Source organism: Athene noctua, chromosome 13 (genome assembly GCF_965140245.1).
Source record: "Athene noctua chromosome 13, bAthNoc1.hap1.1, whole genome shotgun sequence".
Lineage (NCBI taxonomy): Eukaryota > Metazoa > Chordata > Aves > Strigiformes > Strigidae > Athene > Athene noctua.
The window spans coordinates 5733932-5761353 of NC_134049.1; the positions used below are offsets into that span (position 1 = coordinate 5733932).

Genomic DNA, 27422 nt, shown 5'->3' on the forward strand with positions numbered 1-27422 from the left:
GGAGAAAAATATAAGATGCTTAATAGAGTTAAATACTTTCTACTCGGTCTCTTTTTTTTTTTTTTTTGCAAGTTATATAACTTTCCCCATCAGGTTTTTCCTTCTTGTCTGTCTGAAGTGATGCATCACACCTGCTTCTGAAGTCCAGGGACAGCTGTTTCTAATTTTTTCCTTTTAAGGAACAAATCCTGCTGTCATTCGAGTCAGTTATGAAACTTGTAGGAACTTTCTGGTATAATTTTAGCCTCTTGGTAGTCTTCACCCAGTGACACCATCATTTTCCTGGGCCCTTCATTATTCCAGCAAGCTTTATCACTCTCTGCCTTGCTGTGATGTACTTTGACCCAGACACTCCTCTGTGTCTTCTAGACACTAAAGTGCTGTTCTTGTTTACTTTTTTCATCTGCGTTCTTCTCCATCTCCTCGCCACTCACCGTGGAAGATAGTTCAGCTTTCTATGTAATACCATGGATTTTCTTCTCTGTTCAGTGGTGAGAATGACATTGGAGTCGTTACTGCTGACCCAATTTTTCTAGCAGAAAGTTACTGTGTAGTAGTGGATGAGTAGGAAGAGCTCAGTGTTGTAAGAGATATGTGCTCTCTGCTCTGGAAATAGCATTAGGCCAAAAGAGCTCCTGTGTCCTTGTGCCAGGACTGGTATTCTTCCCTCCCCTTGAGTTTCTTCAAGCCTTTCTTCTCTCTGCCAAGAGCACCTTTCTACATTCATCTGGAAGTACAGTTCATATGATGCAACCAAGATACCTTTCATGTTTGTTTCTAAATTGGATCTGCCTTAAAATCTCATGCAGGTAGTAAATCACTTCAGCTACCCCAGTAAATTTCTCTGGGGAGAAGACAAGGGAAGGAACCAACATGGTTTATAAACTTTCCAAATGCATAGTAAGAAGTTTTTCCCTTTGCTTCGTGGTTTACTTCTGTTCATTGTTAGTAAGTTAATATAGAGAAACATTGGTTTTGGTGCCAAAAATCATCAGGAACATAACCCAGAGCAATTTTTAAGGGCACAGCTTTTAAACAAGCTTCTGGAAGAAGCATTATTTGACAGCACACAAGTGAAATAACCCAGTTTGTTATTTTAATCTCATATCTCCACTTCTGGTGTTCTGTCTTGTGGATGATTTGCATTCAGCTGAGGCTTTGGCTGATGGGTTACCATAAATGGCTCAAAACCAGCTTTGGTCCACTTATGTACAGCAATTTTTGTACATAATTAGAATAAAGCCAGGCAGCTTTCCGAAATACCTCTTTTCACCTGATTAAACTTGGAGTCATTGTTCCTGATATGAAACAGTTGGCTTTTTGGAAGCCTATAATTTATTTATTTTTTTCTTCATGAAAGACAGGAGACACTGTTCTTTCAAATAGGCATTTCTTGAACAAGAATATTTTATTTGGAATTTAGGTAAACTTTAATATGTGAGAATTTGAAATTAACTGGTTTTGTAGATATGCTTTAAAAATATGCAGTCTCAAAATATGCCTTGAAGAGCGGTGATAATCTTTGTAAAACAAAAACAAAGGTTAGATTTTGCTCTGTGTGTATTTTGTTAATTATGGAGAGACTTCACAGCCAATTGTACAACTTATTTTTTCATTGAAAGCTCTATACTGTACTTGTCTAATTTATATACTCTGAATGAAGAAAGCTTAGTAGTGACTTTGGAAATCATCTCAGAATCTGAGAGAAAAGGGAAATTATTAGAAAAGGAAATAATTGACATTTAGCATATAAGCTCACAAAAGTTTGTTCTCAAATTTCTGTATGTTGCTTATGAAACAGTATCTGATTGTATTATGGCCTTTTCAAGACAGCATTTGTTTTGCCTTTTTTCTCACTCTGCATAAATATGTGAAATATTGGAGTATACATGAGGTGACTTTAAGGACTTGTCTACAGTTAAAAGGCATATTGAATTTTAATTGTAACTTGTACCAGAGACGGAAGAAAAAATATTTTTTATCATATCTAATCCTGAGATACCAATGAAGTATCCATCTTAATATCAAACATGTCTAGAAATACACATTTATTTCTTCAAAGTTTATTTTTTGTTTTGCAAGAGTAATGTAACCACACACCACAGTATCCCTTTGCTATCTTCTAGACAATGAGATGCTTAAATTCTGAATTAAATAAAATAAGAAATGCAGTTGAATGTTTTCTGCATTAGTTTGAAACACAATCACCTACTTTTTGTGCTGCTTAACGAAGTCTGGTCTGATATTGACCTGCCTTTGTATTTCTCCATATAAAGCTTCCAGTTCTTATCTGTACAAGTGGAATAAGACTGGTTTTGCTGTAGCATCAGACTGGTTCTGCTGTATCTCAGTGTGCTGAATTTCCTCACAGCAATCTGATTTTGTTTCCATTGTACCAAATATGAATTCTTCTACTGAACTCAGAGAGCATGAATGGACACTAAAATGTCATTCTGGAGTAGGTCCACCTGCCATTATGTAAAAGGAAGGAAGGTAATTTTTTTTATTGACTCCTGAAAGAGTCTGTCCACACAGGTATGTGACACTTGCCAGTAGTCCAGCTTCTTGAGGGACTACACAGTCTTCCTAATCAACGGCTGTGTGGCAGCTTTCTGTTTCTGTCAAGAATTCCAGAATAATTCAGAAGCAATAGAGTAAGGAAATGAAGGCAAGACCTTTGATGCCACCAAAGAATATCTGAGAGGAAAAATCATTATCAAGTAGTGCTTATTTCTGAAGTGCTGTTTTAGATTACTCACCTAATATGCCTGTTTTGAACTGAATTTATGCTGCTCTTTGACATTGTCTTTATTTCACGATCAGAGACTAAGATAATATGTTCTGGATATATGTGGAGTAGGAAGGCAAATACCTCTTTGGACTAGTTTACCCTTGTGAAGTGGAAAGAATATGCAGCCAAGTAACTCGATGTAGTCCTTGCTCTGTAGCTCACAGCACAATTACAGGAAGGATTAGTAGAGGCTTTTTTCACTAAGCCTTTCCCAGGCAAAGTGTCACTAGGGTATTACAGCCCCTACCTCACACATAGAGAAAGCAATTGTTGTTTTCTCCATTGTGTAAGACAGTCGCGGTGCTTTATTCTTCACCAATTTGCCCAAAAATGTGCTGTTTGCCAAAGGCCTACAGATAGGTTAAGTGGTATGGTCCAAGAGGCTGCAAATCTCTTGCACGTCATTATTGTAAGGAAGATGTGTATGACAGAGAGCAGACATAGCTATCCTTTGAGCATGTTGCTTGAGAAATCTCCTTTTTTGGGCTAGAATCGGGTCTTCCCCTGACCCAGCAGCATGAGTTAGTAAAGACTGAAAAATAGAACAGCCAGAACTTTTCTGAGTAAAAGACTTTCTACTTGTTTTCCTGCTATTCTGGTGAGACCTTGTAACAGAGTTAGTGACAACTGCTTGTGTTTCTACCCTCATTTATGGATAAACTGGTTTTGTACCACTATAAAAAAACAAATCTGAGAAGTTTGTCTTCACAGTCCAACACCACCTTCTCCAGTGTCGTGTGAGCTTGCTCATGGTGAATGCAGGGTAGCAGTCCATGATTGGAGTGCTGAAAAATGAATGTCAGAATAATTCATTTTCAGAAAACGCAGATTAAGCCAAAGTGAATCAAGTTCATGGAACTGAAATCTAGGTAGCAGATAAACTGGTAGAAACTTCCAGTGGGATTCCAGTCTCTGTGGGAGGTTGCTGTACATTATAGGAATATAAATGCTTTTTTTTCACAGAAGCACATAAAAAAGGTTGAAAACAGTTTAAAGAAAATAAGAAACATCTGTCTTCCTCCTCACCCTTTTTTGTGTAGGTTATTAGACACTTCCCTGCTTAAATATATTGCCATATTTTAACCTTTTTTTGTGTGTGTGTATACAGTTAATATGGAAAAGCATTACCCAACTGCAAGCTGTTCTTGCATTTTGATTTTTGTGTGTGTGGTAACAGCCTTTGGAGATAGAAAATGAAGACAAGAAGATTGCTCTTTAAAGTTTATAACCAAGCTCTTGATCTTCCAAGGAGTTTACTTGTTTCATAAAAGCTTTCTTCAGATTTCTTCTCCAGCTATATCCTTATTGACTATTTCACCTGGAGTTAAATTTTTCCCTTCAGCTGATGGTCAGCTTCTTGGTACAGGCAGAGGATGTTGCTGGAATGTGTCTGAAAGCAAAAGAGAAAAGCAACGAGACCAATCTACCCTGGGCAGCTCTCCAAAGGAAGTATTACACACTTCGTTTTCATGTCCTGATGTGCGAGACCTTGTGATTTGACTATTGAAGTGGTAAAACTCAGGGTATAATTTAAAACAGAACAGGGTTTGCATTGTGTAGTATGGACTCTCCATGTTAGCTGTGAAGAGTATTCTGTAGTGGTATTATTTGGTATCCAAACAGCATCTTTCTCTCAAAGGTTATTAGCCTGACTATTTCCAGTTGTCTGTTTACTTGGGTGAATGTTACATTCACTCACAACTTTTGAAAACCAGACATGTCTTACGTGTTGTCAGGATTAGATGCACATAAACTCATTTACTGGCTGGGAAACTGAGTCAGAAAAAGTTATTTGTCCAAATACTTGTAGCTGCTCCTCATCAGACGTGAAAGTAGTTGCCTTGATCCCAGATCTTGTGCTCTAGCCACTAGTCCATGCTGTGTGTATGTTATCACCTATAGGCAGCTTCTCTTCACCAGAATATTTGAGCTTTACTATGCTTCGGTGCCCTCTACTGCTCCATTAAAATAATGCTGTCTCCTTGCTATAGTAGAAGTAGGGTTAATTTTATTCTGCTTATTTTCTATGGGCTAATTGGCCCAGTAGTTCCTCTGGTGAGAAGTTGCTGGTAATGATGATTAGAGTAATGGGACACATACTATACTGAAAATTTTTCTGAAGAGATTGGTTTTTTATCTTCTGAAAGTCTGACAGGATTCAGACTGAGTTTATGGGGTTTTCTTCTGTGACAAGGGTCAATTTTATATATATATGTACAAGCGTTTTTTAGTGCTATTTGCTTGTTTGTGAATATACAACATGTGGGATCTGATGTTCAGAAGATTTCAGCTTCCACTGAAAGCAGGAGTCAGGAATTTTGATTTAGGAGCTTCTCTGAGTCAGCTATGAATTACACTGTAGATATTCATTCTTTTCCTGTGTGTTTGTGGTTTTGTTTTTTTTTTGCTGTGTCCTCCTTTTCTAAAATGTTTTTGCTTTTTACCAGGTTCCTTGGTAGATTCACTCTCTGATTACTCCTGTTCTCTAGTAAGAAGGCTTGGGGTCTATAAGCCATTGACCAACGTTTTGCAATACTGGAGGGTTGTTGTTACCATGTGGTTCAAGCTCCAGTGGTCTTTGTGGAATCACGTATAGGAAGCACTGCATGTTTTCACCCTTGGAAGAAGTAATTTAGACAGCTATGTAATCTCCTTTCAGAGTTTTAGTCTTATGATCTATTATGGGAACAATTGTCCCATAATGACAGAAATGTTGGTCCTGTGTGTCACCTCTTTTGTATAATTAGGTGCAAACCAGACAATGTATTGGGTTTCATTCAGTTTTTTAATTGTATAATTTTCTGTTAGATTCCCTGGCATTAGTCCGCATAGGTTGCCACTTGATTTTTGAATTATGCACTAATGCAATGGTAACTTGGAATTTCAGCCCATTTTCATCTTGCAATGTTCTGTTTTCTTACCAGTTTTAATGACTGATAATGCATTTGAGAAGTGAGTGATTGCCCATTCATGGTGCACCGCAGTGTGAGATATTTTTTGCACATTTTCAGAATGTGTACAATGTGTTCTAATATAATCCATAAACAGATTTTCAATTATTCATAATCTAAATAATCTGTGTTGCAGATCTCCCTATTGAATGAGATTCCTAGCTGCAGTTTTTATTTCTTCATTGAATTCTCAGAAATACCCATAGTAAAATATTACATTAGACTTGGTTTTCCCTATTCTTAAGATATTCATAGAAGTTGAAAGACAAAGAATTATCAAATTATCTTTGTGACCTTCTGTATATCTAATTCATCCAGTTTACCTTTGTATCCAGACAAGCAGTCATTCTTTTAATGAAAAATGTGTTCCCAGCGTCTTGTTTAAATTTGTCCAAGTTCAGCTTCCAATGGTCCCAGTTATGCCCTTCTACAGTTAATAGCTATAAATGGGCTTCCAGTAAGTGCAGTTTGCTCTTAGGAAGGTTGTTTGGAATGCTATAATCCTGAGTTATCTCTGTTAGTGAACCTCCATAGGTAAGACATTGTCTCAGCTCTTAGGCTATTTTTACTGCTACTTTTTGGACCTTCAACTTTTCAACAATTTTTAAAAATACGGCCACTGGAATTCGGGGGGGGGGGGGGGGGGGCATTTAAAAATTAGTTTCACCATTCGTAAGTGCAGTTGTAAGTATTTTCATATTCTTATTGGCTGTTTAGTGCTCTACCTTACCTGCTTTTATTTGTTACTTAGTAATTACACCTAATTCCTAATTCTCTTTGATTCCTTAGTGAGGCTGACTTGAAATCTGCCACTTATTTACATTCATTTAGCATATGCTTTATTGATTTTATAAATCTTAAATTTTAAAATTGCACGTGCCACATCGAATGCCTTGCAGAAGCTGAAATGTTTTATAATGATGATTAACCCTCCCAGCCACACCTGTTATCAGTGTGGCATCAGGTTTATTTGACAAGACTGTCTTTCTGTTGGTGTACATAGCAAAGTTTGCCTTGGTTCTCTGCTTATGCTTTTCTGTCTGTGAAAAGTGCCTGATTTCCCTTATCTGTTCGGAACCGTTACGTTGGCACAGAAAGTGAATGCAATTTATAATTCAGTTTTTAAGATAGGCTGTCAGCAAATCCTGTCCTGACCGCTCTTGAGAGTATCGTATACAAAAAATAATTGTTCCTAGATTTGTGATTGATGTAGCAGAACTGATAAAAGTTACATTGTTTAAAAGTGTTTATAAATCACCCTGTCCATACGTTCATTTCCTGTAATCTGTCATTATGGTTTCAAATGTAATCGTGAGAGACACAAAACTGGCTTCGTAACACTCTGGAATGAGTTTTGCTTCCATTTGGTATACGTTGAAAGGTGGCTCAAAGCAAAAATTATAATCCTGGAATACCATGTACGTTACAACAGGATATCTTTGCTTTGTGGTTTTGAATTACTGAAGGGCGTAGTCTGTCTTCTACGTTTTTCCCCTAGCATTGCTGGGATTTATGCAGAGTAACCGGGCCAGTTATAGGGATTGCTTGGCAGAAAGGATTGCGTGTTTTTTTTCAAACACAATTCTTGTTCTCACTTGGGAGGTTAACGTTATGACAGGCTGGTTTTGCAGTCGGTGTTGAGCTGGGGTTTTGGCTCTGTCCGACACAGATGGGCTACTAGAGTGCTGTGTGGTATAATCACAGATGCAGAGCGCTCTGCTCCGTTCCTGAAGATGCTTCCCAGTTTTCTCAGCTGAGCACAGAAGTTGAATGAGGGAGCAGTTATTGCCGCAAGAATGAAATCTGAAACACTCTCTTCATGCACAGGTTTCTGCACTGCAAGGGATGGAAAAATAGGTTTGGAGAAACAACCTGAGTTTTACTACCTTATAGTTCTTTGTCAAAATCAGCCAAGAGCACGATGGAGGCAGAGGTTTACTCTCTGTTACAAAGTGCCCATACTCTAGCAGCCTTCTAAAATGGGAGAATAGGTGTAGCACAAACACATGAATGGAGGTTGCCCAGCCATTGCTGCTGGTGAGGTAACAAGCCTTTAGACTGTACAAGTTTTCTTCCTATTTTAAAGATTATTTTTTAAAGGAGAAAGATAAAGCACACAATATTGTCCTCTGAAGCTGCCACATATTCTTCTGGAAGAAAGTACTAACTGCCTTACACATCCCATTTAATATTGCTTACTCATGAGTCTTGTTAAGGAAACTGCCCTTTGTCCAGCTCCATCAAACCATATGAGCCTCCTCTTCTGCATAGTGGGCAAGGACATTTGAATTCAGTACTGTAAAAATAGGGAAGTAATTTTTGTTCTTTGTGCCTTTTTTTTTTTTTAGTACTTCTCTGTTCTCTGGGTAAATTGTCAGCTCTCTCACTTTGTGTAAAGGGTTTGCACTGAAAGACTGAAATCTTTCACTGACATCTGTGTCAGTTAAGCAAAACGCTTCAGTATTGAAAACTTTTTTTTAAGGAGCAGATTTGAATGAATTCATAACTGTAAATGCAAAAATTGTGGCATTTGAGGCAGATGCAAAGTATCTGTACTGGGAGATTTTATTACAGTCAAGAAGTACTGAACAGCTTGCTTTCAGAATCAGGGTTTTGGGATATAATAAAAAAAATGTTAACTGCAATCAAAAAGTATCCCTGGTGTCCAACTCAGGATGTACTTGTTTTTCCCCATCTGAAAAATCGGGAGGAAATAACATATTTGAGTTCTGTTGCTCAGTAAAGCAGTAAGATTAAATTTTATTGCTGCTGTTGAAAGAGGTCAGAGTTGATGGTCAGACTTAGACTCCCATCCTCCTTTTCAAATCAGTGCTTTGTTCCTGTTTCCTAGGAGAGAATTTATTATCTGTTTCAGGTGCTATGTTCATGCCATGGTATCAAAATAGGATTGGTGTGATGATACATTCCAATGCTCTTCTATTCGTCAATCCTTTTATTACACTTTTATAGTTAAAAATTTAGAAGAGATTTCTTGTAACAACATGATCAATGTTACTATTAACTTATGAACTTTCTTTACTTGGGGAACTTGTTGGTAGTGTCTATGTCTACCAGCAAAGCTATATTTTCCCTTAATGCCTCTCTGACTTAGATTTGTATTCCGTTTGTGTTTGTGCAGACACACTTGAGATCTGCTTTTAATTACTGGATAGGATTTACAAATCAGAAATGCAAACACAAGCACACGGCTTTTTTAATAATATGTAAGTCACCTTTCAAAAACCGTCAAGGAATCATATTTTTAGGAGCCGTACTTGTATAGACACAAGTAATGCAATAGCTGTGTCAGTCTGAGATTATGAACACGCTTACGATGAGAATATTCTTGGCGTAAGTCAGGAATATTATATAATAAGGAAACAATGTCTTTTTATACTTTTCTTCCAAAACATTCCCTAGTGAGAACTAGACTAAAAATCCCCCGTAGGATTGCCTATGAATAGATCTCCTTGCAACATGATAACTTCAGCCAAATTACACAAAGTAGATTTAAAATCCTTGTCATCTTTTCATAGTTATATTTTTAAAACCCTTTATTGGCATCTAATATGAATTCTGATTGTATAACTCTAAGTCCCAGACCAACAATGTATAGATGTACAAAACTGTCCCTCTAGCAGTATGGATGTCTAAAAGGCAGAAGACCCAGTGATCAAAAGCAATACACTACTCAAAATAAAATAAAAATAATGGGGTTAATCCTTCTTTACCTGGTGGCCCAGAACATACAAAAATCAGTGCAGAAGGCTTAAGAAAATGCTTTGGCTCAGTGGTGCTATAGGTCTGTGACAGCGTACGACACAAACGTAAAGCCTAGCATACAGTCTGATCCTCTATTGCAGTGCGTATCTCCAGAGAGGTCAGAGACCTGCTGTAACAAGGGGTGTCAAAAAGGAAGTGGATTGGCCCCTACAGCAGTTCAGATTTAGAAAATACACAAGTGGTAGATGGTTACCTCTCTTCACTTCTTTTGGTTCCCCTGTGACTTAAGTAGCTCTCAAGCACAACACGGAACACAGCCCAACACATTCTACGTGGCCGTGTACAAATGCTGAAATCTGCAGTGGAGCAAAAGGAAGATGAATTTGGGTATAGCAGCTGTCATCTGTGTTAATGATGTTTCCTAGTGTTTTATGAGTAGTTTCTAAAGTAAGCTGTTAATCCATGGTGACCAAGAGTACAGGAAAAAATATGTGTGTGATAGGTGGCGTTTGTAGAGCAAGTAAGGATTTGGGAGTGCAAGTTAATGATCTGAATTGGGCAGGAGCCGTTCATCAGCAAACTTAAAAGCCCCAAAAGAGAAGCAGGGTTTGAGTATGCAGTGTAGCTGTTTCCAGACAGACCACCTGGCAGTAGGTGTATATATAGCCAGTCCCCAGAAGACAATGGAATTGTCTTGAGTTATACAAGCTGCTTTTATATTAAATAAGAAACACAAAGTTGATTTGTGATAAAAAGGTAAAGCAAAACAGTAGTTAAATGGTTTGAAGGATGCTGCCTAAAGTGGGAAATATATTGAGAAATAGTGTGTTTTGGAAGAGGATTCCCTCTGGCAGGACACACATCTGGGAAGGAACAGATAGCTGAGAGGTGGACCTTGTCTCCAAGCAAAATATGAGTCATCACAAGGCGTATGGATTAAAAGAGTGATAGAGCTTTCCTTCCTTAGTCTTGCTTTCAGAATCCCGATTACTTCAGAGTAGCCCTTCTCCCCTCCCTCAATGTACAGTATAGATCAGAAAATGGCTCTATTCCTTTGCTCCAAGGCAGGATCAACTCCAAGGAAACTTTTCCTGATGGCTGTTTGTCTAGCTTGTTCTTAAATTATTTGGTGATTGGGATTGCACAACCTTCCAAAACCCAGCATTTACTTATCACTGTAATTAATTTCCCTTATTTTTCCTTTATTCTTATCTAGCTGCTACTCTGGCTTTGGGCACACAAAGGGGAAAGAGGAATGAGATCATAAGCCAAATTTATGCTTTTACCATTAGATACTTGTCATCTCTACAAAGACTGAGAAGCTTGTTCTTTATTTTTGAACCAATGAGACACTACACAGATAATTTTTAATAGAGCTGAATGATGTGCATGGAAAAACTGTGTAAGTTAGATGCAGTGCATCAGTGAGGAAAAAAAAATTGGGTGCTGATCTCCCTTTGCGCTCAGAAACATAAATATGGTAAACTGATTGTATTTTGTTCTTCGAATTGGCTGATAAATGGTAAGATCTTTTTTTCAGGCAAAGAAGCCTGCTTTTTTTTGTGAGGATATGTTTTCAGAAGAGAAGAAATGCCTTAAAATGTGGAACATTCCAAATTGTTTGGAATCTGACAGTGGGTGAACTGGTATGAAATCTGTTAGCTATGTATGATGGACTGTGTAGCTCGTTGGTCACCTAGCTCTCTGGAAAGCTATCCTTAAATAATTTAACTTTATATATTTTGGTGGAAAAAAAGTGTTCAAACAAGCAGGAAGTTGTTTCAGGCTTTCAGAATAAATTTGTACACAGTATATATGAAAAGATATAAAAGGTACCCATCTTTTTCATGCCAAAAGAAAACATCTCGAGTAAAGATGTTGAAAAAGTACCATTTGGTTAAAATGTGTTGGAGAATCATTTAAAGTTTCTTGTTGTTCTCAAGGCTCTCATTTAGTATTAGTACAAATATTTACATATTTAACCTGGAGAGTGAGATGAGATGATGGTAAGAGGGAGACTTTTGATAACTAAAATGTGACTGACAAGTCTTTGCAACAAGTGTGGAACAATCCTAGTTTATCTAACAAACACAATGGGGTGGGAGGGCACCACTTGGTTTCAATAGATAACCAAGAGCTAATGTTTTCTTTCTCATGTTGCCAAAAAAAAAAAAAAAAAAAGTTGTTTTTAAGTGGATCGTTTTTGTGGGTAACTGAGGAAGCATAATTCTAGTCTCCAACCAAACACCTACCTTATAGCCAGAACACTGATAATGGAGGCTGGTAAGGCTGGTAGATGAAATAAATTTGAGAAAAGAATGTAGGAGGTTTTTCCCCTTCTCTTTGATCTTTATCTGTCCATATGTGTTAAGAAATCACATCCATGTCTCTAGTTTGGCTGTATCTGACATGGAATTCCGGTGGTTCTTGTGGGTCCTGTACAAAATTCAGCAAAGTCAGTGAAATACTTTGCATTGATTTCAGTGGCTTTTAATCAAGCTTTATTCACTAACTGCCTGACAGTAATATATTGGTTATCTTTCATTTACCAGAGTATAAGGCAAAATTAAAAACAAAAAAGGAGTTTTACTGGTTAATTTATTTACACAAATTTTCCTTAAGTCCAAATGTTGATGTCCCTTTTAATAAAAAATCAAACCAAAAACCAACCAAAACCCAAACTCTTACCTTCTCTAAACCCTTCAAATACAAGCAACCAGGGAATTATATAAATAGATATTCTTACCTTTACTACAAAAAATTCATGCGGAAGTCCTATCTTGGAATGAGCTATTCATTAGTTGGCTTGGCAGAAGGAACACAATCCAAATGAATGAGCTGCCAAGAGTATTTTTAGTGGTTTTATATGTTGCCCATTCAAATCTTGGAAAATTTCTTTAGAAAATTGGACAAACTGACCACTCATTTTTATGTGCTTTCACAAGATCTAAAAGTGAAAAACAACTATTGTATTTAGCATCTGTTAATGGAGGTTTCAGGCTACAGAACTTGAGAAAGTACTGCTGGGAAGCTAATACAATAACCATAAAATACTGGACTGATAATAGGAAACACTGGCACTGAACAGATACGGAAAGAGTCATGCTAATATTCCATATCCAGGCCCGTTACCCTGTGCCGAGTGCTAAAGATACTGTAGTTAAATATATACAGTAGTAGAGATCTGGAGTCAAACTCCAAGATAGCTGAAATTGTCTTTTTCTGCCATGAATACTATTGATTGGATAATTCTGTCTTTGGAGAAGTAAAAACTGGGAACTTGGACACCGAAGAGAAAGCAAGTTGTGCTGACATTTTTCCCAAAGGGGAAATATATGTCCTTAACCCCACCTATGTAATTAAGCCCTCATCCTTTATTTGAAGTCAGTGGCATTTTTTTTTTTTCTTTTGCTTCTTTGGGAATTGGATCTAGACTTGTGCTGCCATTGTCTTGACAGGTTCTTTTTTTTCTCCCAAAGCTGGAAGCTAGAAAATCAATAAAAGGGAAACTATTCAACAGGTATCAAATAAGTTCCAGTAGATTATATTTTATTCGACTCAAAGTGGAAAAGAATGACAAGAGAATATTACATTTTTAATCCCACATAAAATACCTTTCTGGAAAACTGTTCTCTGCATATGGAGCTTAATTTTGAAGATTTATTTTTTTTTCTCATCAACGCTGTCTTTTTTTAACCTGTACAAAGGTGGTATCCAGAATCTGCCCTCAAAAGATGTTTGGGCTTGCAAATTCTGCAGGCTGGGTCTTCTGCAAGAGGAGATATAGGCAGGATATTTTAATGATTTTTTTTTTTTTAATTATCTGAAGAAAACTTCCTGAAGAATTTGTGTGTTTTGCTGTATGTGAGAGAACACAGCTGGAGGAAGCTTGAGATGACAGAATTGGTAGAAACTTTTGACTGTGAATAATCAAACAAAAGTTACACGGATGACAGAAGAGTGGCAGAATCAGTTTACGGATACACTTTACTTAGTGCAGGTGCCCACCATAGAAGGTTCACAACATTTCCAAGTCAGACTACCCTTGATTAAAGCGAGCTTTTCACAATGAATGAAATTGCTCTTCAAGTGCAGGAAATCAGCTGGAGCCCCTGAAGCTGAGCAAACTTAAATATTAAATTTGTCTCTAAGTTAAGCACGAGTAATAAAAAGAAACATTAACATTATATTCTGATTTTCAGTTATGCCATTGCTTAATATCACTCAAAGATCAGCTCATGGTTAAAGGGGCAAGAACTATATTCTCTGAGCAGAAAACGTATCTTGTCAAATTTGATTTATACCACGTTAAAGAGGCACTGTGATCAGGCTGACAAGTTTTAAAGTTATTTTGGGCAGAATTAACTTCAGTCAGACTGCTTCTCAGTTATGGCCTTAAGTCTTCTCCTTCAATATAATAATTAAAAATGGCTCTACACAAAGTGATATCTACTTTAAAAATCAGAGGTGAGAAGTACAGCAACATAAAATAAAGCCTTTAAAATTCAAAATTGATAAACTTGATCTACATTTATAGAAAGGAAAATTAGGGTTCTTATAATTGCTGTCAGCTAACAATGTGGCTTTAATATTTTTCCTTTTGACATTTGTTCTGTTGCCAGGTGTATCTGCTTATGTTCTGTGATCTGCTTTGCATTACTTTTATAGAAATACTACCATTAAAAGTGCTACACAGAGTATTAAATAGCAGGGTGAGTCAGGAGACATGGGTCGAATCTCCAGCTCACAAATGAGAAGTTTGGATGCCTCATCTGAGTGATACGGTATAAATACCTATAACCAAATCATCAGTCTGGCACTGCTGATAATCTTGGCATGAAATTGAGCCAGCCAGGAGTGCAATATCCCAATACCCAGGGTTCTGAATACTGCAGATTATGGATAGACAAAATGCACAGGAAAGACTTTTCTCTACTGGCTGCTGTTGCTGCAGTTTATTCTTCTGTCAGTATTTCCCCTATAAACTCCTTTTATTCATAGGTTTGGCAGTTAGCCATAAAATTTTGCTTCTAACTGGAACTTGGCAGACAGTGTCTCAAGTCAGGAAAATTATTTTAAACAAATTTTTAAAATATATGATATGTATTGGGGCTCTTTTAAAAGTTAGAGGTGCAGTCATGGGTTCTTTTCTGACAAAAAGGATTGTTTTCAGTGTGTTTTTTTTTCACCGCAAATCCTCTAAGCAAATTCTTAAAGAAGGAGAAAAGGTTGTTATAACCAATTAGAGAAAACATGAATTTTCTTTCAAAAGCATGTGTTTAGAAGTACTGTATGTAAATGTCAAGGACTTGTGTATTTTGAAGTGAGTGCTTTTAGGGTATTTAAATTTGTAATTTATTATTCTGAAGGGATAAAGCTTGTTTATAATATTATAAACTGTAAGGTAAATAGTATGTAACATGTAAGTAATTTTAAATGCCCATTCTCTCTTGATCTTTACTTACTTTTCCATAACCTGTCTGTAAGTCTTATACACAAGAGTCTTGGCAACTCAACCCCTTAACAAATTCAGCATAATACAGTAATTGGTCAGGTTGTGGGAACAAGGAGATACCATTATGTCAATCCGTTGTATGGTCTAGGCTCCAAGTATACTCAGATTGCATGTGCATGCCATATAAGCAGAATAGCCTTTCTTATACTTCAGGGTTTGCAGTGTTAATTTGGGCAAATACCACCAGGACCACCACAAATCAGCAGAAGTGAAATTTGATGGTGATTGTGGTAACAGCTCCTGGCTTTGTGTCAGGGTCTGTTCATGTTCTTACAGCTTACCTGTAGGCTGGAAAACAAGGAGAATTTCCACCCTGTGCTCTCCCCTGTCACTTTTCTCCTACTTGTAAACTGTAAGTTTACTACCTCATTCATTAATTTTAATATAGGGCTTCAGTAATTCATAGCATTCCTGCCATAGCTCTCCCTGGAATCACTCAACTACTGTCAAGTGGGTCTCCATCAAATGAACAGATCAAGAAGGAAATGAGGAGGTCCTAAGCTGGCACAGGTATTTTATCAAGAGGAAATGAGTCTTGGATAGGTACCTGACCCTTAGGAGAAATGTTTAGGATTTTTTGTTTTATTTTGTACTGGTTTTTACATGGAAAGCGTGATTTCAAAGCATTCAAAAGTATGTAATCACTGGAGTATAATTGCAATTTGATATGACATCAGAATATGGCAAAAAACCCTGAAAAATAATCCTCAACAGGAAAGATTTTGTCCATCTGACAGTGGCACCAAGGTGTCACTGTGTGATCTTTGGAATCCAATGGCAATCCTCTGCTTTGTCACAGGCATAACACTAATCTTTTTATCAGTGTTGTTTTTCCTTTCCCACTGCAGTTGCTGAAGATCTTACCTTCTGCGACCAGTTCTAAAAATTGCATGATAAAGTATTTAAAAGCACCTTTATTTGGATGTTTGCAACTATATTTAATAAGGTAATTCAAAAAAATAATGCCAGATATATTTCCCAGAAATTGGAATCTATTTTTTTCTATTATGCACCTGAGGAATTCTGCACATTGGACTCTGGCTGACCCATCACACTGTTTGTGCTGGATGAGGAACATGTGGTGTGCAGTGTGAAGGTGGAAAAACCCAGTGTATCCAGGTGCAAATTTTGAATAAGCATTCAGTAAAGCTTGCATGAATTCTTACTACTTTTATGGACTCCAGGAAATATATGGAATGTTATTAATGCAGATTTATAAGTAGGCCCAGAGATAATTAACATATCACAATGTCCTGAACATTGTATTTTCCCCTTCGTATTTTGTACCTACTGTAGATACACATAGTGGAAAGGACAGTGTTTATAGTTGCAAAATAGGAGGCAGAAAAGCTCTATAAGGGGCACTAAAATCCGACTTTGGACACTGGGATGTAATTCTCAGCTGTGCTATTCACATGCTGTACCTTATCCTCCTTTCTGAGGCCAGGTTCTCATCTGTAAAATGGACATAATAATACATGGCCCTAAAAGCTGCAATCAGAAAGTTTTAAGACTGAGTATTGTTTTTGTCACGTGAAAATGAAAATGTTCTCATTATGTCTGTGACGACTTCTTTGCACAACCAAATGCAAGGACTGTGTATTTAATAATACAGTATTGTGGAGAACATGGTGTAATTGATTATAATTTTAAAATTATTTTTATACTTATTAGGATATAACTTTTAAGTTCTTCATTGGGAACGTTAATATAGTCAATGATATTTTTAAAAGAAATATCATGTTTCTTATAAACTTTTTAAAGCATCCCATTCCTTCTTTTTTGCTTATTTTAAAATTCTGCCTTTATCTTTCTTCCAAGCCCTGGCAAGTGTTTACCTCAAGGCTGGCTACCGAGAAAGTGGGCAGAGTGCTACAGTTTATATTGCTTTCTTAGTTATGTTCCCTTTTAGAACCTCCGTGCATTTCCAAAGTCTGTGGCTTTTGAGATGTTTGCCAGCTACACGTGCAAATCTTTAAGTTATAATTCTCCAGACCACTTAGAAATGGAGGGAATTGGAGTGATGCTAAACATTTCTCAGTGTAGTTTCCATTTCAGACAGGGCAGATTCAGAGGAATGATATGTTTTGAGAGTTCAGATTTATATCTTTCCAGCTACATATTCACGTGTACTTTTAAATCTTGGAAGACAACTAAATACTGGAAACTAAGGGAGAAGTTTTTCATATTCTTGATCCTGGTCAGCTGTCCTGGATGACTGGATCTAAAAGCACTAGAGAAGCACGGACTTCTTGCCTGGCTGTTTGGATATCACCAAAGTTGGTTATTAGCCTTCCTCCCTGTTCTCAGGACCTAAGATATTCTCTATGCTCTAATACTGGTGAATGTGGAATAATATTTACTGTTGTAGATAAGGCAGATAGAGCGTTCGTATGGCTTGAGTTGGGCAAGCATGAATGAAAACCTGGGCAACTAAGCCTGGATTGTCAGGTGCATTGTCAGTGACGTGTATTTCTGGGACACGCTTATCAGGGTTTTTAAAGGGGATTTCTCTCTTTGCTAGACATTTATCTGTCAAAATAATAACTTACGGAATATCACCCAAGAAAATAAGAGATTGCTGTTGTCCAGAGGAGAGGACAGAGGCAAGTGCTCCTCTTGTAAAAGTCAGTAGTGTAATAAAAATGTACCCTGGGACTTCAGGGTAGGTCATCAAAACCTGTCAGCAGAGAGTAAAGCTAGAGTTTGCGTGGGGTTTTTTTAAGCTCATCTGAACAATGCAGTTAACTCAGAAACTGAAAAATAGGAAGCTAATTATGCTTTGACTACTTCAGTGCTGATTACTTTTAGCCGGAACATGTAGGTGCTGGCCTTAGCTATTGTTAGATGCAGAAATTACCCCTGGAGTCGGATACACTAATGCAGTTGCTTTCTGCTTGGAATTGTTAGGGTGGGAACCACAATTCCTTTCTTCATGCCCACAAATTCCATGTTCCCTCTGTTACTGCTCACAAAGAAGGAAGGAGGTGATACAGACTCTTTTCAGTGCCAAAAGCCTCAGCTAGCTCATAGGTGCCAAACAGCCAAGCAACATTTCATCCCTTCCTGGATGCCAAAAGCCTCAAGTATCCCTGCTCCACCTGCCAAAACCTCCGACTTTGTCCTGACAACTCCTGCAGTGTAGGCCTGTGTTGTCAATATGAAATTTTGCAACACACTGACAATGGAAAATCTGGATGCAGTATAGTACTGAAAAACATGCTGGGATTAGCCTTCAGTTTAGTATGAAAATGAATTACACTGTAAATATTTCCTGTGTGTGACACTTTTGCATGTTTTGTTTTCCAAAACTTGAATTTGAATTTATTCAAAACTGCTGTAGAATGAAAATATGTTGCAGAATTCAACACTGAGAGCTCTAAACTACATCTGAGCCCCCAGATGTGTTCTTTCATGCAGCTGAGTAAGTCCATCATCTGCTTTTTGGCTCATTTCTTGCTGGTGATTCTCCTGGTCACTGAGCTTTACCAGCTTGTGTTTCTGAAATGCTGTTTTTGTTACCAGGCACAGATTCCATTCTGCAGTCAGTTTGTAGTGCATGAACACCCTTACACAGTTGCAAGGCCAAATGCAAGGAAGAGTTAATGGGACTAAAATAATTTTAGTAATGTTAATTACTTCTAAACATCCTCTTAAAATAGCTGCATTTACTCCCAGGTGGGTTTTATCGGTCTAAAATAATGATGCATTGTTTTTTCTCCAGGATTTTATAATTCCAGATACATCCTTTTTAACATACAGAATAATGTATAATTTGGTACATACAAGTAGAAGTTTTATTAAACTTAATGACATATACAGTGCACAATTAGGTAATATATAAGGTACCCAGCAATAATTGAAATATGTCAGGAAATCTCTTGAAATCTGTCATAATGAAACAAGTGGAAGTTTTTCTGCTAAAATCAGGCAATGTTAATAATTCTTATTTGTCAGGAAATAAGTTTTGACTGTTCTTCTCTTTAGTTGCGGCCACAACTGAAATAGTTTTTCCTAAATCTGTAATCTGCATTCTACACCTTAGATTGTACAAAATAGAGGTGCAAATCATTTTTGCATGTGACCTTAGCAGGAAAAGAGATTTCTAGTGTAGTTTGTCGCAAAGCCATAGACGTAACAGCCAGAGTTAAAAGTGAAGGATACGGTTCTGAGGCTGAACAGCATATCCAGTGATTATCTGCAGGTAAATACTTGTTCTTTCAGTTATGCACTCTGCTCATGGATACAGTCAACAGTGCAATTTGATACCTTTTCCACCAAGCGTAGTGTCTGGAAAGATGAATCTGGGAAACGCATCACAGAGCTACTCAGGCAGGATATTTTCCCTTCAGTGCCGTAATTCCTTGTGCTACCTCTGTTTGTAGGTATGAGGAGAGGAAAATGGAATAGTGCTGTGCATGAAGATTAGTGAACAGCAACATAACCTTGTGCTTTGGAAGACTCTGAAAGTCAGGATGGTGTTAATAGTATTTATGGGTTGTGAGAGTGGGAAGATGCAATAAAAAGGAAATGCTTCATCTCTGTTCAAAATACCATCAAGGATGAAATTCACTCCTGGGAAAAGGGCCAGTACTGAACTTTGGGTATTGCTTAATTTAGGCCTTCAGTGGGACCAAAGTGGTGTTTATACCCTTCAGTAGGTTCTTTCACTTGGATGAATTTAATCTGAAGAATCTAGACTTTGTATGGAGAAATTTAGTTATATCCAATGTGTTATTAAAGAGCAATATAATATAGCTGTGCCAGTGTAACTTCTTATGGGGATTCTCTTTCGGAGTTTGGCGTGCCTTTTTGAATTATTACAAACCACTTTGATAAGAAGCCATGAGAAAAACCAAAGAGCTGCAGTGACGTCGGTATAGTAGCAGATATATTGGTAAATATTCCTGCTTAACCAAGTCCTTACTTGTTATGACAAAGTCTTGTTTTGTGAGCCACGTCTTTAACCTGTTGGAGTAGAGCATTTTATATATCCATGCTGCCCTTGGCAATGCTGCCCAAAGGTTGCACTGAGAGCCTGACAGAGCCGGGCGCCCTGCTCTGGGGAGATGCTCAGGGGCATGTCACAGGGCAGAATTTGGGGCAGTCTGTGTTGTGATACAGACTGTCACTTGGGGACTCTTACAGATGATTCTGAGTGGTGAGCCTCTGAGTTTCTTTCATTACACGTTCTGTAACAATAATTCTTACGTGTCAAATGCTATGTGCTTGGCCTGTATTTGCGTTTAGAGCAAAAATGTTAAAAACCTCGGAAAACAAACATTTAAGGTATCAGAGCATTTCTGTTGAGAAGCTGAATCTTTGTTACACTGAATGCTAAACATTTACATATCCAAGCCTTATGTAATGGATGTTTGAAGAATAATAAAACTGCATAAACTGACCTTCATTCTCTGGCACCACATCTCCTTTGAAGTCTGCATGACCAAATTCAAGACAATTATGTCATCCTTCATAACAGCCAAACAAAAGTTTGGCCAAATAATAATTTTTCTCCGTATAACAGCACTGTGTTTGATTTTTGTAATGTGTGTCAATGTAGCTGTTGTTATTTACTGGGTGTTACAAGTGACAGTAAAAATCCCCTTGTTTTAGATTAACGATCAGCCCTGGTAACATCTGGATTTCATTTATTTTACCTCAGTGCCCACTTCTGCTATACTCAGTTACCTAGAATAGTACATTGCAAGGCAAGTATGGCCTGAAAATAAACACACACACACAGATAATTTGCAGAACATGGTGTTACAGTATGTGGCAGAAGCATAACAGAACGCTGGATAGAAGAAGGGAAACTGATACTAATGTTTTCCCCCTGTCCAAATCTACCAGTGCCACACTTTCAGTCAAATTCTCCATGTACAGGGCTGCCTCTGTCAGTTCGGGGTTGTCAGCAGAGACTCAGATTGCACATTACTGGGCCTCAGACCTTGAGGAAACTTTGCTATACTGTCATCTTGGTCTTTGCGACACTGCCTAAGTCACCAAGTGTTTCAGAACTTGTTTATTTTCTCTCATCCCCTAATTCAAGTGATGCTTGCCCAGGCCTATGTGCAGTGTCATGTCTTACTCTTTTTTTTTTTTTTTTTTAAACTTTCAGAATGAATTCTAGATTGGATACAAAGATTGGGATGAAATATTTGAAACTACCTTTATCATATAAACTGGGTTAATTTCTACAGAGAACACTGTATGGGTTCTTAAATATTGCTTTGAATGCAATGCTTGCATCTGACCCTGCCTTCACGCATGATGCTTTTGGAATGGATACAACTCCCACTAGCATAGCTGGATCCAGTGGAAGTGTGATGCCTTTTGCCATCTAGTTCTATGTAAAGGGCAGCAAATCATCTAGGTTGTGTTTATAGCTGTTTGAAGTGATTTTATCTGGATTCACTACAGCATTTGTGGCTTTATCATGTTACATCATGAATACACCTGTGCATGTACGTGCACATTTATGTATACCTACATGCTTTCACAACAAATGTTAAATCTAGATGTTGCACTTCAAGTGTTGCAAAATTAAACCACTAAAGGAAAAACACTTCTAATATGGTTCAGCAAAGCTTCACTGCTGAACCATGTTAGAATTATGAGTGAAGACAATAAAAACATGAAAAATTGAAGAAGCAAACCGTGAATACAGTCCTGAGGTACAATAATACCCTTTTGTGCCCAATTGCAATGAGCTCTTGATTTAATTCCTAAATGAACTTCCAAGGTTTTGTTGGTTTAAGTCATGATGTTGATGATCTTTTCCTTATTTTACTTCAATTTGGTACCGTGGTGTAGACAAATGTAATATGTAGAGTTTATGAAACCAGACAGCTAGTAAATCAGTATTATTTTGCTAGTAAATTACTAAGCCAGTGCAAGCTGCTTTTAACTCTTTCCCATGGGACAAATAGTTTGAACTAGCTGGAGTTTAAATCAACACTGTGGGCACAGAATTATTCAGTGATTCTGAAGAAGGCTTTGTTGGCATAAACTTCTGCTTTGATCATCCTGGTATTTACAGCTTTTTAATTAGATACAGTTCAGAACAATGGCTTTTATCAAAGCAGTTTGGTAAGTGAACAACTGGACATTGTTTAGGGCTTTAGATGACATTCTGTCTGTTAATATCATGTGGCTGGTTTTAATACAATGATGAAGTTAGGATTATTTTAGGCATTGTCACTGCTTTGTCAAAAGAAACTAGCTATTCTAAAAGAGAGATTGGCATGTATTGCTTTTTTAATATAATTTAATAATTTCTGAACTTATTAAAAATGAATCATTTGCTTTAGGATTAGAGAGGGCAAACTTTAATTTTGTACTCATAAATTTGAAAGAAGTCTCTTTTGTTCATCTTTACTTACTTTCATGTGCTGAGTGATTTGTTGGGAAGTGCTGAGCTCTTTTTGCTCAAGATTGAAGGCAGTTGGTTCTATTTTCAGTGTCAGACATTTCAGAGTTGGCTTCTGATGTAAAGTAAACCCAACGCCAGCGTGAAAATTCCTCAGGGATCTTGGCAGAGCAGGGCTCTATCGTTTCTGGAACAGTAGATTGGCCTAAGTACACTTTTTAAAGCTTTACAGTAAGTGTAAAATTTGTAAACTTAGGGGAGCAAGAAAGTTAAGGAGCCACCGATGTGTTTAGACCAACTTCTGCAGTTTACTGTTCAAATGGAGATAGTTTATTCTCGAATTATCTTATTTCTTTTGACAAGTTTTTTGAGAAAGGCACGGAAAAGTTGAAAACTGCCGACATTTGTTAGCTGCTTGACTATGGGGAGTAGTGCTATTATACTAAATCTGCCTACTCTTATTAATGCCTTTAAAATGTGTTTGAGTAGTCCTTAGTTCTGTGTAAGTGTAGCAATTTGGTAATAAGTTTTGTAGTAAGTTTAACGATTTGCCATTTGGGTTTCTAAAATGATGCTTGTTCCATAGTTATAGTTACAACTGAGGTGTGAATGCATCCTAATTTTAACAGCTCAGTCACAGACACAGGCCAGTTTTCTCAAGTTCTGTGGCTCGTGATTTTTTATATTTTTTTCACTATAATATTTAGGAGAAAATACCTTTGCCTACACAGCATGGTATTGAGTCATATTCCTTGTGCTGTTTTGAAAATAGGTTTTTTTTGTTTGCATTTACACTTCAAGCTTGGTAGGCTTCTATCTAAATCAACTTTCTCTGTGGCTAAAGATGAGCTGGCTTCATCTGTACTGTTGAATTTAAGGAGAGTTACGTGTATTTTTCCCATTGTACCATAAGATTTGAATTACACATCTCTCACTTCTAAATCACTTCTGTGAGGCATTTTGAAAGAAAATAGGACTGAATCTTGTTCTCATGAACTTAAGTTATTTCTTCGAGAAAATATGGATTACTAAAATGTATTCATCTGGTTTAGTATAAGGATATATACTAATCTCTTGCTCTTCTCTGAATCTAGTCACTCATGAAAATCTTTTCAGCATTTTAATATTTTTTTTTTGGCACTTATGAAGACTTAAGTGTTTACTCAAATGCAGTTTGTTTAGTAATGTTTTTATCTCTTTGCCTTATGTTTGCTGACAGATAGCCCTTCAGTTGGTGTTTCTATGTGCTTGTTTTTGGAAGAGGGAGGAAAGATTCTGAAACACCATCTGATTAAGTTGTGCCTTCCTGTGGTGTCAAAAATAAAATAGTCATGTGAATGTAGTGCCTTTGTGTATCTGTCTGAGGTCTGCTTGTGTGCCCACTGAAGTGAACGGGAATAAAAAATTTGCTGTATAAATAGTTGGTTCAGTAAAGCTTGGATGAACTCTTCATGTCCTCTCATTTGTGACTGTATTGGGGCAGAGTCAATATTGGTCAATATTCTCTGTCGCCTGAGATAAATGACTTGCCTCATTTTTATCCACAATGTTACTTTCATCCGTAATTATGTTAATAGCATTGCATTAGTATGTTTGCAGTAGTTTATGTGCAAAATCTATTACCATGGTGATTAGAGAACTTGGTGTTTTCATCTCAGTGTGGGTGGAATTTAGGGTTCTAAAAATCTTAATTTCTTTATGATAACAAGCCCATCCTATGTCTGGCAACTCTCAGGGAATCATTATGTTTGACATTTTGTTATAAAAATATGCACGTGTTTTTTCAAGAGAGAAATTTTAAAGGTTGCAGGGACAGAGGAATGAAAGTAGGATGTAAATGGAACAGCTGCTGAATTGTAGGGAAGTCAAAGAAATGCTTGGGGAAATCCTGAATTTGATTTTCCTATGCTTTCTTCATGAAGAAAATTCTAAACCAAAAAGTACTCTCTTATAGCAGGACATTATTTAATAATTTAATTCATATTACTTTTTAATATTGAACTATTGTGCTAAGCTACTGTGTTCTAAAATGTTTTAAGATTTTTCTCTGGGAAATATCAATTTTCTTAAACAGGATATAATGCAAGTGAAAAATGACATTTTTAAGGGGTCAAAAAGATTTTTTTTTTTGTCGCAAATCTTTAATTTTTGTGTTTATTGTGTCTAGTAATAATGTTTTTGAAACGTGTAAGTGAATTTAAACTTTAATCGGTGTTTACCTGCTGTAGCCTGAAAATCACTCTTTATGCCTTTCTCCCCGATCTCTTTCCAATTAATAGCACTTTTTATAAGGAAGTTACACTCTTGATTTGCTTCCCTGATTGCAATTCTGGGCATGCACTTTATGAAAGATTTGAGGTGCTTAATTTCTGTACTACCACTGAGTGCAGGCACACGTTAGGAAGTAGAAGGAGACTTTTATCCTCTCAGTAGTCCTGGGTATGAACCTCCTTTGGTCAGGATTTTGGAAAGTCCAGCAGCCTGCTCAGAACATGATGCCTGGTCTGGCTGCCTTGAGGTCAGTTGTGCAGTTCCTACACGGTGTGCCGGACATAAGTATGTTGGGAATGACAGTATATTTGGACATATCAGTCTGTTGCCAGAAGGCAACACATCAAACGCACTGTTATCTTCAAAGACTCTTGCTTCCTTTCCCATGTAATTGTTATATATTAAAATAGTAAATAAATTTGAGATACTGTAAATAATCAGCAAAGTAAGATACTCAGTACTATTAATGCCAAGCAGAAAACCATGTACCGAATCAAATCATGAGGGTTTTTTTTCTCCTCCATTCTTCATTTTTTTTCAGACCTCCAGAATTACCCGCTCTGATGAAGATAAGGATGGCTCCTGGGATGCCTGGGGGGCCTGGAGTGATTGCTCACGGACCTGTGGGGGGGGAGCCTCTTACTCGCTGAGGAGATGTTTAAATGGCAGGTAAGCCACATGTTTATGTGTATTTATTCTTCTGCAGCTCTGCCATATCTCCCTGTCCTCTGATGGTGTCTATAGAGAAGCACTGTTGCTTCTCGTTGTGGAATGAAGTGCTGTGTACAGATCGAGTGTTATGTAATCCTGCTTTTAATATATTTTCATAATATATTACTTAAACATCTGAGCCTTCAACTCTAATAGAACTTTAGCGTGCTATTAAATCTGATTGTGGAATAAGAAGAATGATTTATTTAGTACAGTCAAACACTGAGAGATGTCCCTGTGAATGGTGAGTTGCCTGCATAAAAATTAGCCTGCACTTAAACATTACTTGAAATAATGCTTAGATGCAGGCTCCTCAATGTCTTCCCTGTAGTAAAAAACAAGTGGTTTACTCTACGTATTGATGTATCAAATGCTGCTTTCTGTTAGGAAACTTTTCCTCTGCCAGTTCTTTCTATGCAGTGGTCCTGGTGGCCATATGTTTTCGTGGATAAGCCTCAGTGTAGCTTGAAGAGAACAGTCTATGTGGTGAAAACAATTTACCTCAATAGTAAAGCTGGGCTAATGTAGGACTTGTTGCTACAATCCTAAAAGTATGAGTAATGCCATAAGCTTGTAGTCAGGCGAGAAGAGATCCCAACCAGCTTAGAAGCATCTGTGCTGGCGTCCATAATTGCTTGCTTGAATTATTCTTAAACATTTTTAAAACTGCTGATCATGTTTAAATTTCTATTTTGTTGAGATTTTTTTAATTAAATGCAATATCGCCCAGGAAGTCAATTTTTCTTAAAGAAGGCTTGTAGTGTGATACACGAAAGTGCAAACTGTGTGAAATACATAGCTAAAGATGATTGATTAAAACACTGCCTGTTTCTTTTAGTGTGAAATGCAAAAAGATCTTTGAGAAAAGTAATATTTCCAGCCTTGATATTCTAGCAGTGTGTTAGGGATTGTGAAACGAGCTCAATAAATTGTAGCAATATAAATTCCACAGTGGTTTTATTAATATTTTTAATGTGTTCCCCTGTGAAAAACATGTGTTTTCCATACCTTGACAAATGTGTAGCTTTAAATTTTTTTTTCTTTGTTTTATTGTTGTTGTAATGTTCAGGAAATGCGCAATTGTGAAACAAAGTTTTCACATTTGTATGTATCATAAACATTTTTAACTAGCACGTTGTGATGCACCCATTCTTGCAAAAGGTTGGAAATTTGAGACATGAAATCTCTTGAGCTTGGAGAGATGTACCTTCAGTTGAGCTGGTTGAACTCTTGCTCTAGGCATCCATTACTTTTTCCTTTTCAAATTATATTTTTCAATCCCTCACACATGTTAAAGAATTTTTTAATATTTGTAATAAATTTTCATGAAAAATGTGGAAAATTTAGTCTGAGCTGTAAATTACCAGCTATACATTCATGCATTCTTTAATGTAAGGCAGGTCTTTTTGGTATGAAGGGATTATTCCAAAACACTATTCCTGATTTTAGAGACATCACTAACTATAATTTCCTGTAAAGTAATTTCTAATATGTTTTCAGTTCTTTCAAGGGGCTGGTTTTGCCATTCTTAAGAAGAAGAATATTTTACCCTGTGCAAAAGTGACGGTCAATTCTTGAGAAGTTTGGCAAACTGTGTCCCTAAAAAAAAAAAAAGTGACACCCACATATCCTCATATTTATGACACCGCAATAAATAAGCATGACTTTATTATATGCCTGTTTTTTCAGCTACTAACAGACTTTGCTGAGGATCTGAATTGCCTGGATTTCAGGATTCACATGCATTGGGCACCTTAGAAATGCGTGTAGTCCATCAGAGTTATATTCCATTTAAAATGATGAATTCTGCTCATGTGGCTTTGGCTCAGTAAAATGACATGCTGTTCTTCAAAAGTGTTGCATTGTTTTTTTGGGAGAAAGGAAAAGTTTGAGGCTGCTTTTTCTTTCCTAAACAAAACAGGAGAAAGGGAAAGTAATGCTCATTAGCCCTATGTGTCATTTAAGGATTGCGTAGATATTCTGATCCTCTTTCCTTCTGGGTTACATCCTGTGGATTAGAAGTAGCTTTGCTGAAGTCAGCATAGGTCAGGTTTAGGGATGCCTTGTGAAATCTTTTTCACAAAATAA

At 37.1% G+C, this 27422-nt stretch overlaps 1 protein-coding gene across 6 annotated transcripts in view; it reads left to right on the forward strand.

Annotated features, from left to right (window-relative positions):
• Nucleotides 1-27422, forward strand: part of ADAMTSL3 (ADAMTS like 3) — a 189421-nt gene that overhangs the window by 63000 nt on the left and 98999 nt on the right. For all 6 annotated transcript variants that reach the window (XM_074917213.1, XM_074917215.1, XM_074917218.1 and 3 more), the window contains exon 4: nt 25165-25292. In XM_074917213.1, coding sequence (XP_074773314.1) covers nt 25165-25292 — 128 coding nt within the window. The remainder of the gene's footprint in view (nt 1-25164; nt 25293-27422) is intronic.